The sequence below is a fragment of the Sparus aurata genome, chromosome 11 (genome assembly GCF_900880675.1).
Source record: "Sparus aurata chromosome 11, fSpaAur1.1, whole genome shotgun sequence".
In the NCBI taxonomy this organism is placed as follows: Eukaryota; Metazoa; Chordata; class Actinopteri; order Spariformes; family Sparidae; genus Sparus; species Sparus aurata.
Window position 1 is genome coordinate 3,320,713 of NC_044197.1, and position 16,389 is coordinate 3,337,101.

General features: G+C 40.1%; 1 protein-coding gene across 9 annotated transcripts in view; it reads left to right on the forward strand.

Moving 5' to 3' along the window:
• Positions 1 to 16,389, forward strand: part of naaladl2 (N-acetylated alpha-linked acidic dipeptidase like 2) — a 422,647-nt gene that overhangs the window by 97,869 nt on the left and 308,389 nt on the right. For 6 of the 9 annotated variants that reach the window (XM_030432206.1, XM_030432201.1, XM_030432207.1 and 3 more), the window contains one exon: positions 8,843 to 8,880. The exons of the other annotated variants lie outside the window; for them this stretch is intronic. Coding sequence is in view for 1 of the 6 variants with exons in the window: in XM_030432201.1 (XP_030288061.1) it covers positions 8,843 to 8,880 (38 nt within the window). In the remaining 5 variants the exon portion in view is untranslated. The remainder of the gene's footprint in view (positions 1 to 8,842; positions 8,881 to 16,389) is intronic. 9 annotated transcript variants of the gene reach the window in all.

A 16,389-nucleotide genomic window follows, 5' to 3' on the forward strand; every position in this document is an offset into this window, starting at 1 on the left:
CACATAAACTTCTTGATGGGGCTTTACAGGTACAATCATAACCCCCTTACTTTGACCAATGATTTTGGTAAGTTGCTATATGACCGTAGCAAATCCACACATGGCCAGAAAAAACAAATGTCAAACCCACCCATGCAAACCCATTCAACAGTGAACCCATCTGCTGGACATACTAGGACCATGTATCAACCTACATTATCCTGTATAAAGGTCAGCTGCTCGGTCGTCAACAGTACACAGCTCATAAATCACTGAAACACTGCAGACATGTTGCACGTGCCCAAGTGCATGACCACACAGCCATACATTCCAGATACCTGCGTTTGTTGCTGGAGAAGATCTGCGTGTTGTTGAACATGAGGGTTCAGCCGTGCTGCGACTCAAATGTCAGACTCTAAGTGTTTGTGTTTATAGGCTGAGGATCTTCGACATCAATATAATGCTCAATGAGACATGTACCAGATCAGAAAACAGCAAGGGATAACTCTCACTGAGATTAATGAGCTCAGAAACAATTAGTCATCCAAATGTCATCAACATACAGATTCCAGAGACTGATTTATTTTTTTATTTTGTCAAAAACAATTTGCAAAACAATATAATAACCAGCTCGACAAAATCGCCTGCTGAGTTGTTTGGTTGGCCACCTCTGGCTTAACGTTGTGTTAGCTGGTGGCAGGAACTGATTCAGTTTTATTGATACAAGTCCAATTATTGATTCTGCATATGGGTCCAATTCTATTTTACTTATAGATCCTTATTCAGTTGTAGTTGAACTGACTGTAGTATGTTCATAAACAAATGTTAAAGCATAGCTGGTGCTGTGAAAGACATCACAACCTGCTCTGTTGTCACTTTTCTTTATAAAATTAAGCCACACTTTGCACTGCCTCTTCCTCTCTGCCCCGCCATCTTGTTTTTTCTAGCAGCGTAGACATGAGTTTGAAGTCATCATGCAAAACTGTCCCAGACACGCAGCTGCATTAGTAAAAAATAATGCATAAACTCAGACGCATAAGATTCCAACAGATCAGACATTTTGGAACAGGGTCTCAACGATTCTGGTTCTCCATTCCCATTCCATGTGTAAAGTTGTACATCCATTAAATTATAGTTGAACTCCCCTGAATGATGGAGTTTGGTTAATGTGAGATGTCTTTGCCTCGAGGCTTCTTTTAATCCAGAGGAACTATACAGCGCTCCGTGTTTAGCATGGTTATTTCTTCTGCTGTGGATTCGTTGTTGGTAGGTTGTCGGGGGTTCAGGCCAGGCTGCTGGGATGACAGTTTTGAAGACAGTTTTTTGTAGTGGCGTGACTGTTTAATTACATCGTCACATGAGCTTTTTCAGGAAAATAAAGTCGATCACTTGTATTTACAACCTGGATGTTGACCGGAAGGATAACACTGATGCGACGGACTCAAGGAGAACTGAAAGGATGAAAAGAGGAAGACAGGAAATGTTGGATGAAACAGAAGTAAAAGGGGAGTTTAGAGGTGAGGAACGGACACAAACAAACTAATAGGTAACTGAGGGAGAGATTGTGGTGAGTGAAGAGGGAGCTACAGGCTGGTGAACCCAGCAGATGGAAAGTTCAGACCCTGCTTGTTTTCCCTGAAATGTCACAACTGTAAAAAAGGTTTTATAAAGCATCAATCACGGTGGAGCTGCACCTCCAGGAATAGTCATGGGGCTTCGGAAATGAGACCCCCGCATTGAACTGCAGAGGCAATCAGCGCTGCACGGTTCAGGTCACAGCACGGCTCATGGAGAGGAGGAAATGGAGAGGAGAAGACCTGAGAGGGAAATGAGGGAAGTGAAAAGAGAGCGGTGAGAAGGGGACAGGTGGACATTTGCCATTAAAGCTGACCATGGCGCCTCATTTTGTTCTGATATCTTTCAATTTGACAATTTTCCTAAAGGGCTTTTAGGAGATCATGGCAGGTTATACATACCATAGATCATGGCCTGGTCAGACATGTGATACAGGAAGAGTTTTTATACCAAAACAACCGAATACACCCCTCGTCCATTTTCTTCCAAAAGGATCCAAACGACCATTTCCCAGATCACTGATTTCAGCAGAAAGAGGGGAAGTTCACCAAAGACTCTGTAGGGAGAACTGACTTTTCCTAATTAAACTTGGTGATTACTTTCCATGACAGCTGACAAAGACAGCTCCTACGACAACACAATAATGGAAGGCGACAAAACATTGTGAGTTATAGTTTTCTGCACGAAATCACATAATCATAAATGTTCCTATGATTGTTCAGAAAACACTGGTGTCATAATTGAAAGAGATTGAATTTAAATTTTTGCGCAAAGCAATACGTGTAAAGCTGTTTCCCCTCAGATTCTCCGTAAAATATTCTGGGTTTTAGGAAAAGACAGTGCTGAGAACCACAAGAGGTCGATGGAGAGGGAAACATTAACGTGTTTGAACAGTGTTGGTGATTTTCTTTTTTTGTGAAGATGTAAAACAAATAACAGGTTTTTATTCCCGACTAAAACATCTCAAGGTCTACTGTCTTTTTTCCAGAACCACATTTCAAACTCTGTATCTGTTCATGAATGGACCTCCAGCATATTAAAGATGATACGTTTTAATCCTACTTTCTTATTTGTCCAAATGTATTTCTTTCTGGTGGCCATACGTTACAGGTGTCATCAAAACACACTGTGTGCATCTTTCAAATAAATATGTTCAATTCATGAACAATGTTTTAAAAAGTATTTTAAATCCAGCATTGGTTCCACTCTTGTTTATGTGTGAGCGGTCTTCTTTTTGCCAAACTGCAGCATCTCTTGGCATGCTGCTGCTGTTGTTGTGTGTACATCAGTGGAATAGTGTGAAATCAGTGGAAGGGAGTGTGTGTCATGTCAACCTTGTGTAAGCGCTTGCATGTGCATCGTCGAACAAAACTGAGAGCCACTCACAGAAAAACAGCTCCAGTGAGCTATATTAATGCACACAGCAGTAGATACCGCTAAGATCCATAGACCCTTCAGAATGCATTGTCAGATACACGTGTATTTGTACAATGACGAAAAACTAAATGTATTTCCTTTTGTATTCAGCTGCTACTGCATATAAAAATCTGCTTACCATTTTTTTTTTTTTTTATCCAACATCAATCCATGTGAGCTCCTGTGGAACGCCGTGTTCCTTTCTGATTGAACGAGGCTTTTTATATTGTCTGTTACACTGATTTTTAGGCAGCGTATGAAATTTTATTTGACATGCAAAGTGCTTCAGGTTCCCGGGCGTTTATGGACAAAATATTTTTTTGTCCGACTTTGCAGAAGTGAGATGGAAGGTCTTTTATTGGAGGTGTGTATGTGGCTGTGGCTGTTTCCACCAACGTGTACAGTCTGTGTTTGTGTGTTCCTGGCTTGATTAACAAGAAGACGCTCGGAGGTAAATTATGTTGGATAAACAAGACAACAAGGTTGTACTGCTGATCAGACATTTACAATCACTTGCCATGGTGACGGCTGATAAAATGTAAGGAGAGAGTTATTTGTTGTCCTTTTGTCGATGCATCTTAAAAGGAGAGCTTCAGGGTTTCAAGTGCTTGTTCCAGAGTGTCACATAGTAACTCTACCTTATTTTCTCAGTAGGAGGAGGTTCAAGATATTTAAGGTTCAGTGCATTCATTTCTCTCCAAAGTTTACCTCTAAATGCATTCAATAAGACAATCTCTGGTGACTAACATGCCCGAATACCATCAGTCCAGTAACAGACATAGTTTATAGGCAAGTACAAGTACGAGTTAGAATTACAAGTACGAAGTAACTCCTTGATTCCACTAGATGCATCTCCGCTGTGTTCAGCTCTGGTCCAGTTTTGCTCAATTGGAACATTTTATTTTAGTTGCAGTTTTCTTTGAGTAATGGCCACAGCATTATAGGTGAGTTGTTGAGATCTACGAACACAGCATAGCTGCAAATATGTAAGAAATATCCAAACTCTTGATTGTAAACATCCATCTGAATCAGACTTATTATAATGGAGGATTATTGGCAGCATTTCGTGGCCATTCCCTTTTAGTCTTACCTCCAAATACAATGATTTAACTGTTGCTGTGTTCCAGGATCTCAGAACTACTTTGGTAGCTACTATGTTATAACAACTAATAGAAATGAAAGCCAAAACTATTTAATTAAGACCAAGGTTGTGTTTAACCCTAATCTTCAAACATGGAATGCCATCTCATTGAAACATGAATTATCACAGCCTGCTCCAAACTGAAGTGAGTCGTACAAGTTTTAGACAGTGATGAGGAATGTCTTCAGTTGTTTAAGGCTTCTTTTGACAGTTAGTTAGTAAAGCAGATATGACATTTTTTTCAGGCAACTCAAAACTACTACAGTTCTTTGGCAGATAGGTGCACACAGCTACAGCAGGATTGGGTACTTTCAACACTGAACACTGAAAACAGCTGTGAATGTTGGAGATGGTGAGCCGTTATAATCAGTCGCTGCAAAAATAGTCTCTGAACGTTTCATTGAGCCTACGCGTCCTCAAAGCATATGAGCTTAGCAATTTGATCAATTCATCCGCTGAATGCAGCGCTGACAAAGATTACCTGCATGAGACAATATCTGAGCTGAGTCATTAACTGACTTATTAAGTCATTGTCTCATTGACAGAATTGTCCGGACAGTCAGGATCTCTATGGAAATTACCTGAAGCAGATGAAAAAGGTGAAACATGAACTCTCTGGATCATCTGTGTGTGTGTGTGTGTGTGTGTGTGTGTGTGTGTGTGTGTGTGTGTGTGTGTGTGTGAAATCTGACTTCGTCGTCACTCTGACATTTATTTAATGTACTGGCATTTCAGCTTTATGCTTTCATGAAGGCGAATCTATTTCATAAGGAGGCACATACATTATTATCCAATTCTAGTGTGTCATATTTAAATCATCGTCGTTGTCATTATCAAAAAATCAGCAGTTCAGCCAAGCAGCCGTTATGCACAGGTAGAAGTCTGCAGAGTGTCCCGTGTTACAGGCCGCAGCCTGAACTGTATATCCTGCACATATGGCAGAACTGACAATAAAAGTTGACTTTGACTTTACTTTGACTTTTTACTGTGTCCTGAGCATAAGATCACTCCTGCAAACGATTATTTCCTGTACATTCAGGCTGTAACAAGACAAAGAATGACTAACATTGAGAGTTTTGAAAGAGCTTGTGGGCTCATACCTCAATCGTGATATGCCCGCTGACTCTCTGCTGTCATTCACACAAAAGTGCGAGTGCCCACTTTACTATATGGTCACCACGGGGCACCACTTCCCCATTCTCAAGGTAATAATTAGTTAATGGAGGACTAGTATGAGTCAACAGCTCAGGACACGGGGGGGCTGTAATGTGAATGAGATCTAATTTGTGGTTCAGGAATGAGTTCATGGAGCTCCACATCCGGTCGTTAAGGTACATTGTGTGTTGCATCCTGTTGTGTTGAAGGCTAAAGCGTTCCGAATGAAACCCACGACTTTAAATACTTTCCTATATAGTTCACAAAACATTTTAAAAATGTTTAATTATCTGACAGGTTCATTATATGTGACTTGAGGACTTTTCACATTTTATGAGACCAGTTCAAGGTCTTTGTTCCAGAAAATTATGCATTACTTGTGTTCACTTGAATACAATATATTTTAAACACATCATTACTGTTCTTTGTGAATCTTTTTGAAGGTTCAACCTCATAAAAGTTTCATCTTAACAATCTGAAGTTAAACTATTCCCCTTATAACAAAAAACAGTGCAAACTAATCTAACTTTTCATTGTAGACCTGGTCTGTTATTCTAAAACTGGTTTTGAGTTGTGTAAATGTACATGTATTTATTCATGAACAGCCAACATGATGTAGAAAAACATAATTTGTTATTTGGTCACTTTTGTCCAAGCCTAGTTTGTGGAAATGAGTAAACAGCAGTAAACATTCTCTGGGAGAAATTCTGGTACGAGAAATTGGAAGAAAAGGAAAATAGTAATTCAAATCCAAACGCAGAACTGTTATTTACACTAACACCTACTTTAAAGCAACAATATAGAAATGTTGTACATTCAGTTTCTGAGTTGCCCTCACTGTATCTAACACTGTGGTCCTTCCTCCTCTCACTGAGGTTACTGAGTCGTCCCTACTAACAGCAGTCCTGAAGGACACCTGACTGAAGAGGGAATTATCAATTACAAACCTCCAGTGTGCTGCCAGCCACATTAAAAAAGGTGAATTGTGGCAGCTTTGAAATAAAGTTATTACCGAGGCAGCCGTTTTCAGCGCTTAAGAGTGAGAATTGATAATAGCGTCCGTTGCAATGAAAGAAAAAGAAAAAGAGGGAAATTAGAGATGAAAGACAGCCACAGGTGAGGCCACAGTGAAAACTGTTTCATTTGGCCCATCGTCTCATCTCACACTTGAAAGCAGGTCTCTTTTGTTCTTTTTCATCTCCACCTCAGCCACCAGCCCCCTCTTGAATCTTTTTCATAATTACAAAACTGATATTTCTGTGACAGCCTTCTTACATTCGATTTAGAAATGCCCTGCAGGAAGAGAAAGAGAGTATCAAAATACATGCAGGGCTCCACCGGGGTGTTCTTGAATTGCACATGGATGTATTTTAATGATTGGTTGTCAGAGAAAGCTTCTCTCCAATCTTATCATTTGCAAAATGAATGGTGGAGAGGGGCAACGCTGAGAAGAACAAGGGACTCGCCGAGGGGGGGTGGGTTATTTTCTTCTGTACGGGTGATCTCATTTCTAATCTGTTTCTTTCAGCCTGCCTTTATTTTCAGAATCTGCACCTTCTTCCCTCTTTGCATGCCCTTTTTCTTTTTAAGTGTACCTTGTTTTTAAAGAAGTACTCTGACCATTTACTGCACTTGAGAAATCAATAAATAACAACCCCCTTCACTCTACTGCTCTTTTTTTAACCAACGTAATTCCCAAAGCAGTGAAGCAGAACCTTCTGAAACAGAACAGAATGACCCCTGGCTGAATTCCGGGAGAGCCCACGCACATTTATAATTAATGCAGATCCATTTTTACCTCTCTGTATTCTAATAATTGCTATTTTTTGTAAATGGGGAAAGAGTGTTGAAAGGATTAAAGGAGAGAAACACTGGACACACGCAGCATCCGGAACAAAGACGCCTTACTCAAATAATTGTTTTATCAGTTTTTTATTTTTTGTAGGGTGCTAGTGATGCTCAAGGGATTCCACCACTTTGTTCCTGACTGAGATTACTCAATGTAGATCAGATGGATGGCCATGAAATTTCACATTGATGACATCATTTCAAAGTCGATGAATCATTTGAGTTTGGTGATACCTTAATGTTTTGTTAAGTTATTGAGTTTAAGTTGAGATATTTGGTTTTGGAAAAGAATGATCTCGACAGTTATTCATTGGTATTGCTTGGATACATACAGTGTATTTGTTATTCACTTCAGTGCTGAACATCATTGAACTGTACTGTAACTATTAGGTTGGTGGGAATGTGTTGCATGGGGCTTGTGATGACTGCAGCTGCAAATAATGTTAATAACTTTGGTTCGTAATATAACCTGCATCATTGTTTTCAGTGCTCTTTTTTTTAGCATCAATCATTAATGTAACACAGTGAAAGTGAGGCTGTATATTGCTGTAGGTCACTGCTAAATCCAAAATGAGTGTGTTGGTGTCAGATGAACTGCTCATGCTCCCAGCTTTGAGTGCAACCATGGGTTGAGCCAACTGGGCCAATAGCTCATGAAACTTTAACAAGCGAAAAGACAAGGCGCGAAATGGAACAAATGCAAAAAAATGGGCGGGCTACATGAGGGTGAACCTCCGCATGGGATTGTCTTTGTGAGCTGGATGTTAAGGGTTCAGCCCTCCTCTGATTCACATGGTGTCGCGAATGTGGCTCAGATTTAGTGCCATTAAAAACACACTTTTGAACGGTAAAGTTGAGAAAGCATAGGAAAAGCAGAAGGAATCATCCTGATTCTGATTTGTTGTGCTGACCTCTCAGAGCTGCTAGCATAGTCTTGTTTTTTGATTCAGACCAATTTTCTTAGTTTAATTATTTCACTGTACGAATTGGGGAACAAAATCAAAGAACTGTGGTAGAGGAACATTTAATTACCTCCTTTCAGAGGCCTTAATGGATTTCTTATGGAAAGGTTTCTTTAAAAAAAAAAAAAAAAAAAAAAAAAAAAGAACAACGCACATTTTCAGCATTACAGAAAGAAAAGACGAGTAGCTGAATTGGAGGTAAAATAATAAAAGCTACCTCTGAAACGAGTGAAAAACATCATGCTTGATTTTTAAGCAACAAGCTCAACACTGTTTGAAACCATTTCGAGGCTGTCTTTGAGCTCCCCTCACTTTTCTTTCATTATCTTTTCCCCCATCAAGTGTGGTTTCTCTTTTCCATCTTTGAGGAGTTGCTCTCTCTCACACACACACACACTCAACAGAAAAACACATCTGCTCACTCTGTCCATCTGCAGGATGTTGAGGATTCACTAGCATACTCTCTCAGCCCTTTATCTGTGCTATTTTCAGAGGGAGAGCAGTAAGTGAAGTATTGTGAGAGGTGATACAAAACCGTCCTTCTCAGGGGAGGAGAAGGAGAGAGAAGCAAAGGAGAGGGTTTGTAAAATATGCCGCTGACTATTCATCTTCCTCTCCAGCACTCTCTCTCTCTCTGTCTCTCTCAGACTCCTTCCAGTTTCCAGGTGAAGTCACGTCATACGCTCGGACAATGTTCACTATATTAAATAATGCAGGTAGTCCACAGTTCCTCCATCTCTCCTCTGTTTTTGTTTTTTTTTTTCAGGCCATTTGAAACGCCAGATCTACTCCAGCACACCAGCCGTGAGTAACGAATGTGACATTTTATCATAAAAATACATTTGTTTTACTCAAGAATGAAATAACCAAGTATACTTCCAACTAATAGGCAATGTGTGAATGTGTTTATTTCATGCTCTAAACACTCGACACATTTTCAAAAAGTGAAATGCTCTGGTACTCAGGAACTGTCGCGTTGTACAAGCGGGTTGGATTTGGAGTAAATGACAAAAAATAGGGTGGTTAAAATGAGCAAGGAGCAGCAAAACAACACTTAAGTGAGTGACTGGCATTAAAACTGGCAAAACAAAGCATATTTTCATTGAGCAAAGACAACCAGTTAGTGATGTTTTTAATGGATGAATCCTTTTCAGCATTGACATATTTCCTTGGCGCAGAGATTTTAACATTGACATCTTTGACAAGATATTCAGGGTTGATGTATCACGATAAATACTAGTTTGAAATTGTTGCGGTATTAATGGAGAATGCACAAATAGTTCACGCCTACTCTTTTATAACCCTTCAATAAACAAACACTTACAATCACTAACCTGTAGCTTTTTTCTTTAATGTCCTGTATACTGGTGCAATCAGCATTCACTCCCACATCAAATGACTCTGCAGTAGTCTCGGGTGTTTATCGGCTCCAGCTCTGATTAGCTGTGCTGTATACAAACTGTTGTATGCATTTTTACATTAAAACGTTCAAATTTGTGTATAAAAACTACATTTTCTGAAATATTGCGCTTTCTTGTAGTACTTGAATGCTGCGGTGGCCCTACCACAAGATGACAATACCAGCAGTGGCCTCAAGCTTATTGTAAAACCCCTAATTTCATCTATCTCATTAACAGTGCTTCCCTGCCCCGTCTTTGCCGATTATATGAAATGATGCAAATGCAGGTAACCTGGTCGATGTATTTGTTCAACAGGCAAAATGATCTATTGCTCATCAGTGGAACAATTCTAAAGCTCCAACTGTTAATCAATGCCACAGACACACACACACACACACTGACACACTACAATGTAAGGGAAGTTAATGATTTATTATCAATCGTTTAATCACCGCAAAGGCTCTAACCCTTTTTAGAAATGTATTAACGGACGATCAGAGATGGCACAAATACATCACACAGTATCTTATTACATATACAATTACTTGATTATCATATATAACAAACTAAAACACATAATACTGCTCAGAGAAAATGCATTTGATTCCTAACGAGTAATTTGTCCATAATCTAATATGTTGCCCCTGTAAAGACAAAACGCTACCTGAAACAGTCGCTCGTCCTTTGAATGGATCAGTAATAGAACATGGCTGCAGCGGGATGTGGACCTTTGACAGTGGCATCTCTATAACTCAGTAATAGAAGCTGATAATAGAGCTTATTTGCAGACCTCACCGTGGCCCCGCTCCGACACGTAGCAATTTGGGAGTCTGAAATGTCAACACTGTTGTTTCCAAGTGGGTGTCATAGATGGCTTTGTCTATGACTGTATCTTTGTCAGTGTGTGTATACACATATGATGGCTGCCCGCGGTGCATCTGCTTGACTGCTCCATTTGATTGCTCACTCCAGTGGCACTCTGGGAAATGTTAATGGAGGGCAGTTAACATCAGATACAGTTCACCACCATCTGCACTCGGCCCACCATCCCTCCGATAGAGATGGATGGAAAAACAGCAGAGAGATTTACCAAGGAGGGCGTAGGAAGTCAAAGAAAGCAAAGAACACCCACCGCTGTATTGATGAGTCTGCTTAATTGCATTTCTGTGTGCTATTACTTATTTGTGTGTGTGTGTGTGTGTGTGCGTGTGACTGAGGTGTGTGCTGATGTGTAAAGCCTCACCGTGTGAGGAAGGTGTGAAGCAGACAGACAGTCAGGTACATCTTGTCCGATGGCCCGTCTACCACTTTGGCTACTGTTGTCACGGTTATCTCTCTCTCTCACACACACACACACACACACACACACACACACACACACACACACTACTGCTCGCTCTGTTGCCTCCCTGACCTGAGATTGCTGTGTGCTGCTGCTCACATCCAGGGAAGCATCGGGCCGTGTACAAACACACACCGTGAGACACACATACACACACACAATGATTTATGGCCTCCAATACAGTCAATAAGAGCCATGGCCAAGATGAAGGACTTGCTAGCAGGACAGGCACACACACAAACACACACACACACACACACACTATTCCTTCCACACTATTCCTAGTCCATTAGCTAAGTGTACTGGAGTGAGCTGCTTTTCACATCGGCTCTCTTTATTACATTCCTGGTTACTGTGAACGTCGCCTCCTCTGTTGCATGTGAAAAACCTATATCATCTGTGTGTGGTATATGAAATAGCATGCAGGTAGATGTGTAGTATCCATGAAACGTCAACCCAAAGAATGCAATTGACTGTCATTACTTTACAAATTGAAACACACATACCTTATCTCACATACACTCAAGTGAACTCATACTTCTAATTCTACCCCTGTATTGTATATCCTTCATTGACATAACAGTGGGTCCTTTCCTCTCCTATATTCTCTTTCCCAGTCCACTCTTCTAATTTTCTTATTTTTCTCTCCTCTCTTGTCTTCCTCCCACCTCTACTCTACTGACTTTTGTTTGCCTAATAAACACAGCAGTATCTCTTAGCTTGGAAATAAAATCAACACTCTCTCAGAGCGACACAAGCTGTGCTTTCACATAAAACAATGGTCAATTAGACTTAAGACGCTGAGCCTCTTCCTGGGCCATAAAACAAAGATAACAATGAGAAAACCTTGAAAAAAACCATCTATGGAATTGTCGAGTGGCTTGTTGATGGAGCTTTCAGAATAAGATATCCACTGCGAAGTGTAATCATGTGTTTTGATGTTTTAATGAATTTTGGTTTCCAGACATTGTACAGATACATCTGTTGTGTTGCAGCTAGAGATTGGCGATAGGGTTGCCGCGGTGACAGAATTTACCCACCAGCTACAAAACTCATGACAACACCACTGTTACCTGGTACAGAATGTGCTAATGCAAACCAAACATTTCCTACTGCTGCAGCTTCACATAAATAGACTTACACTGAGCGAAACATGAAATGACCTCAATTGCAAAGTGTTTAATGATTTACGCACTTACCCCTGTCAATCATCCAAAATGTGTCTGTGGGAAAAGTGAAACAAGAAGTTGTTGGATGAAGAACTTCAGGCAACAGGATTCTCACTCCTTTCCCCTCATTGTTGTTATCAGATTACCTGTTAGTGTTGTGTTTAAAGCCAAATCAGCAGTTTGTATTTAACTTCAACAAATACTCTGCCATCATCTTGTCGATCGACTGCTTACGATGGCTATGTAATGTCAGCATAGCAACTGGCATAGTGGCTGAGGAGCTTGTGCAAAAACGTAACTATCTGGTGTTTTGTAATGGGGCAAGTCAGGGTTGTTACTCTGTTGTTACTATTCGTTTGAAAGTGGTAATCCATTAAAATGTAATCACCAAGCTGCAACATGATTCTTTGGATGGTTTGTCGGTATGTTGGTCAGTTGGACCTCGACTTTGGTTCAGACTGAAATATATTTGCAACTTTTGGATAGATGACCATGTTACCAAGAGCATGAATCCTAATAACTTTACTTTTGCTTTCACTGATCCAGTGAAATAGCCCAACATCTACTGAACAGTACAGACTGTCAATTAATCAGGTAATCCCCAGACTTCTCATCTAGCACATAGCCATCAGGTTGACATTTGCAGCATTAAGTTAAATGTCATCAACTATTTAATGGATTGTCGAGAAATCTGGGGCAGACATTCACGTCCTCCATTCAGCACCATCGTGGTTGTCCTGTAATTTTGTTTTGCTGAGCGTTTTATGATTATGAGATTAGCTTTTAACTCATAGTAGAGCACCCTCAAAGTATTTATTGGGGCAACTCTATGAACGACTAAAAGGTTGAGATTGCTTGAACGTCTTGCAGCGCAAAGGCATTGCGTTGACACAAAGATATATACAGTGTGCAATATTTCAATGCTTATTATTATACTTGCTGGTGCTAAATAATTTCGTACGACTGATCAGATGAACATCTAAAACCGACAAGTGCTTAAAGCTGAATATTGAATTTTGACTATGAGGTAAAACCTTGTTGACTTATTCTTAGATCAAATACTTCCATATTGAACAAATTATAGTATTAAACTAATGTCTCGGTGTTGTTAGGTTCCTGAAACTCCCCTGAACACTGATGAAAATAAACTACAAACAGCATGGTGTGAACTAAAAGGATTAGGATCTCTTTCTGAGTGTACTGCAGAGTGGCTCAAGTTCACTTTCTCTTAAGCCGGGGAGCGATGACTTGTCCTGAGCAGCCTGACCTGCAGCTTAGCCCCCTCATCAAACTGGCTTAACTGGAGAGGCTCGCTGGAGAGATGATGCCTGGGTGTGTAGCCGGGTACCAGAAGCACACTGAGAGATCAGCATACAGCAAATCTACAGCTTCTCATTGTGCAGGTCAGGCAGCTCTGCTCATTGCTGTTTCCTAATGTTCTTTCACCCAGATCTGCATTTGGCTGCATGTGTTATTTATTCAGTGACTTCAGCTATGAGCTCTGCGTTAGAGACTACCTTGGCACAAGAATAATCATAACCAGAGTAAGGATAGTCCAATTATGACATGTGCAGTGATTTGATGTATTTATTTAAGTGTCTTGCACCACATGGTGTCTGCAGAGCTTGCAGCTTGCAGAGGCTTACAAGATACTTAACAGCACGGTCATGTATTATTCATTATAATCTATGGTTTCACAAATTCACACACACATTTCTGAAGTTTTTAATTCAGACTGGCGAAACGTCCAAAAAGTAGTTCCTTCTTTAGTACAGAAAAAAACATCTTGCAGGGAGCACATCAACTGGACAACAGCAACACGTTAGGTTTGAATGTGAGTAACCAGAGTTGATATAACGGGCTATCCATGATGCTTGTTCAAATCCTTTATGTATACCGCTATGTGCTAATAAAAGCAGCCAGGGGAGATAAAAGTTTGGATAACAAAATGGTTTGTGTCTGAGCTGGGAGCTTTCCCCTACCAGGAACCAGATCCAGAATAGAACAAGCTATTGGAACCCAGCCATCGATGTCTTTATAACAAATACGTACTTTGCATTTATTTACATTTCAGATGTATTTTAGGCGTGCATCCAACAACTCTGAACGTTGTTGTGAGTTGTAATTGCAGTTGCAAAAGTCTTTAAAGCTTAAATGTATGCAATTTATTACTGCTACATAATTTACTGACGCCAAATGTGGATGAAGGTTGTTTAACTGAATGTCATAGAATATATAAATTTTTTTATGACCTATTATAGATTTTGGTTTATGATTACATTGCAAGATGCACTCAGATTCAGAATATCAGCTGCTCCTCTCGTCCTGCTCGCCTTCATCAGCTTCAGTCAGTGATCAGACGACGACCTCTTGGTGCTTGGTTGCACTCATTAGGGCTATTTCTGCTTCAAGATCTGTGTCTGGCAAATGTTTATAGGACAAAAGCACTGAAAAAGCTTTCACTTGATGTAGATTTTAGTATTAACAGCGGCGTTTATGTGTATGAAAACGTTATGGAAAGCACTGTTGCTCAGTAGATGGCACACTTCTCTTCAGTGTGCTGGAGAAGAGCATAGACTCATCTGATGGAGAAAATATAAATGCAAGGACCATGACCAAACCCAAATAGTGTATGGAAAGTGAAAACTCTGCACTAAAGTAGACCACAGACTTATTCTATTGTGTCCGAAAGAGACAGGAACAGAGAGAGACTGATTTGGTGCATCTCCGAGAGTGTGTCGGCCGCTGACTCTGCCTTTTTCCGATGCTGGGTTATCTGCGCGGGGTAATGAATGGAGTCCAACGGAGTTAAGTTGAGATGAATAGATGTTCTAGATTCAGCACACGGGCCTTATCATCACTGGAGTATGAAGGCAGCTATTAAACAATGTCGAGAACATACTGTGTACAGTAAGGGACCATTGGTGATTTAACAGTAAGATTGCACTGCCTTTAAATGTAAGAAAAATAAAATTATTAAGCCTATCTTGGTAATATTAATCAAGTTCTGAGTTCTTTCTTGGCAAAAAACAGTTCACTGACGTTGTATTTTTATTCTTTTGTACATTTGCAATGTGCATCACCCGGGAGGTTTTTATGTGTCTCTGTGGGACTCTAAGTACTTTTAAAGTACACATTTGGTGTGATGAGCCAGTCTTTTAAACTCATCTGAGAATTTTAATCTGCACAGTCGAAAATCAAATATCACCTTTGGAGGAGACAACTACATGACATTTTTTCTCAAGCAGCGACTTGAAGAGGACACCAAAATGTAGTGTTGTAGGTCAAACACTCCAACAACCTGCAGGATAAAAAGAAACTACATTAATACTGCAACACTGGTAGTTGTGTTTACATGATAAACTGGGGAGGTAAATCATATTTTTACAGGATGGGGGGTCGAGGCACCCTCTTGCCCCCAAGCTACTATTTTGTGTGACGCCTATCAATATCACTATCACCCCCAATTATCGATTCCTAACCCTCCTTTTTTTCTAAAATTGATTTGCATTATCACACTTTGTTTATTTACATGGTGATGTCTTATGATTCAAAATGAACCCCAAACAAATCACTGTGATCTGACTGCATATTTCTGTGACTTACCAGCCAGTCTGACCTCCTCCCTCGCTTTCCTCCATGCGAGCTCCTTCACTGTCCCGTCTCGGTTACGATGACTTTCTATTTAAACAGCTCTTGTGTGTCCGCATGATGATGATCATCCTCTCCTCCATTGCATGTCTGGACATCAGCAACATTAACAACATGTTGTCAGCTCGCGCAATTGCACAAGTTAAATTAATTTCACGTGTCCAGTTTCGCACCGAAAATTCCTCATCATCAGTGGCTGCAGGTACAGATTTAAATGTTAAGAGTTGAGGATGAATTTGATGTTTTCAGATTTTTTTTTTTACAGTAGAACATTAAGAGTAGGGATTGTTCCTGCCATGTGATTGATATATTTGTCCAACCAGCAGAAGAAATATGAGGGACGTTAAACTATTTAAAATGAGATAAAATGAGGAGCTACACTGTGTCATAGCAGCTTAACAGATGTTTAAACCATTCCTCCTCCGGTTGCATAAAACATTTAGTATCAACTTCACAATCAGTGGAGCCACATTGGCTCATTTATAAATGACGGACTGACTTTCTTTGGGTCCAACGTTTGAACAGTGTATGCATCTGCCTCAACAACCATTCATTAATCATCTGGGTCAAAAGTGTAAAAGTTCAAGACTGGGAGGATTCAACTCTCTCTTGCATATAGATAAACATTTTAAGTTGATGTGACAGGTGTATTTTTGGATAGAGATCATGCTCAGTGCAACATCTTGAAAAATGTTTTCACAGGAACCGGGCTTTTAGCTGACAAGAGCGACAGCTAGTGCAATCAATTAGC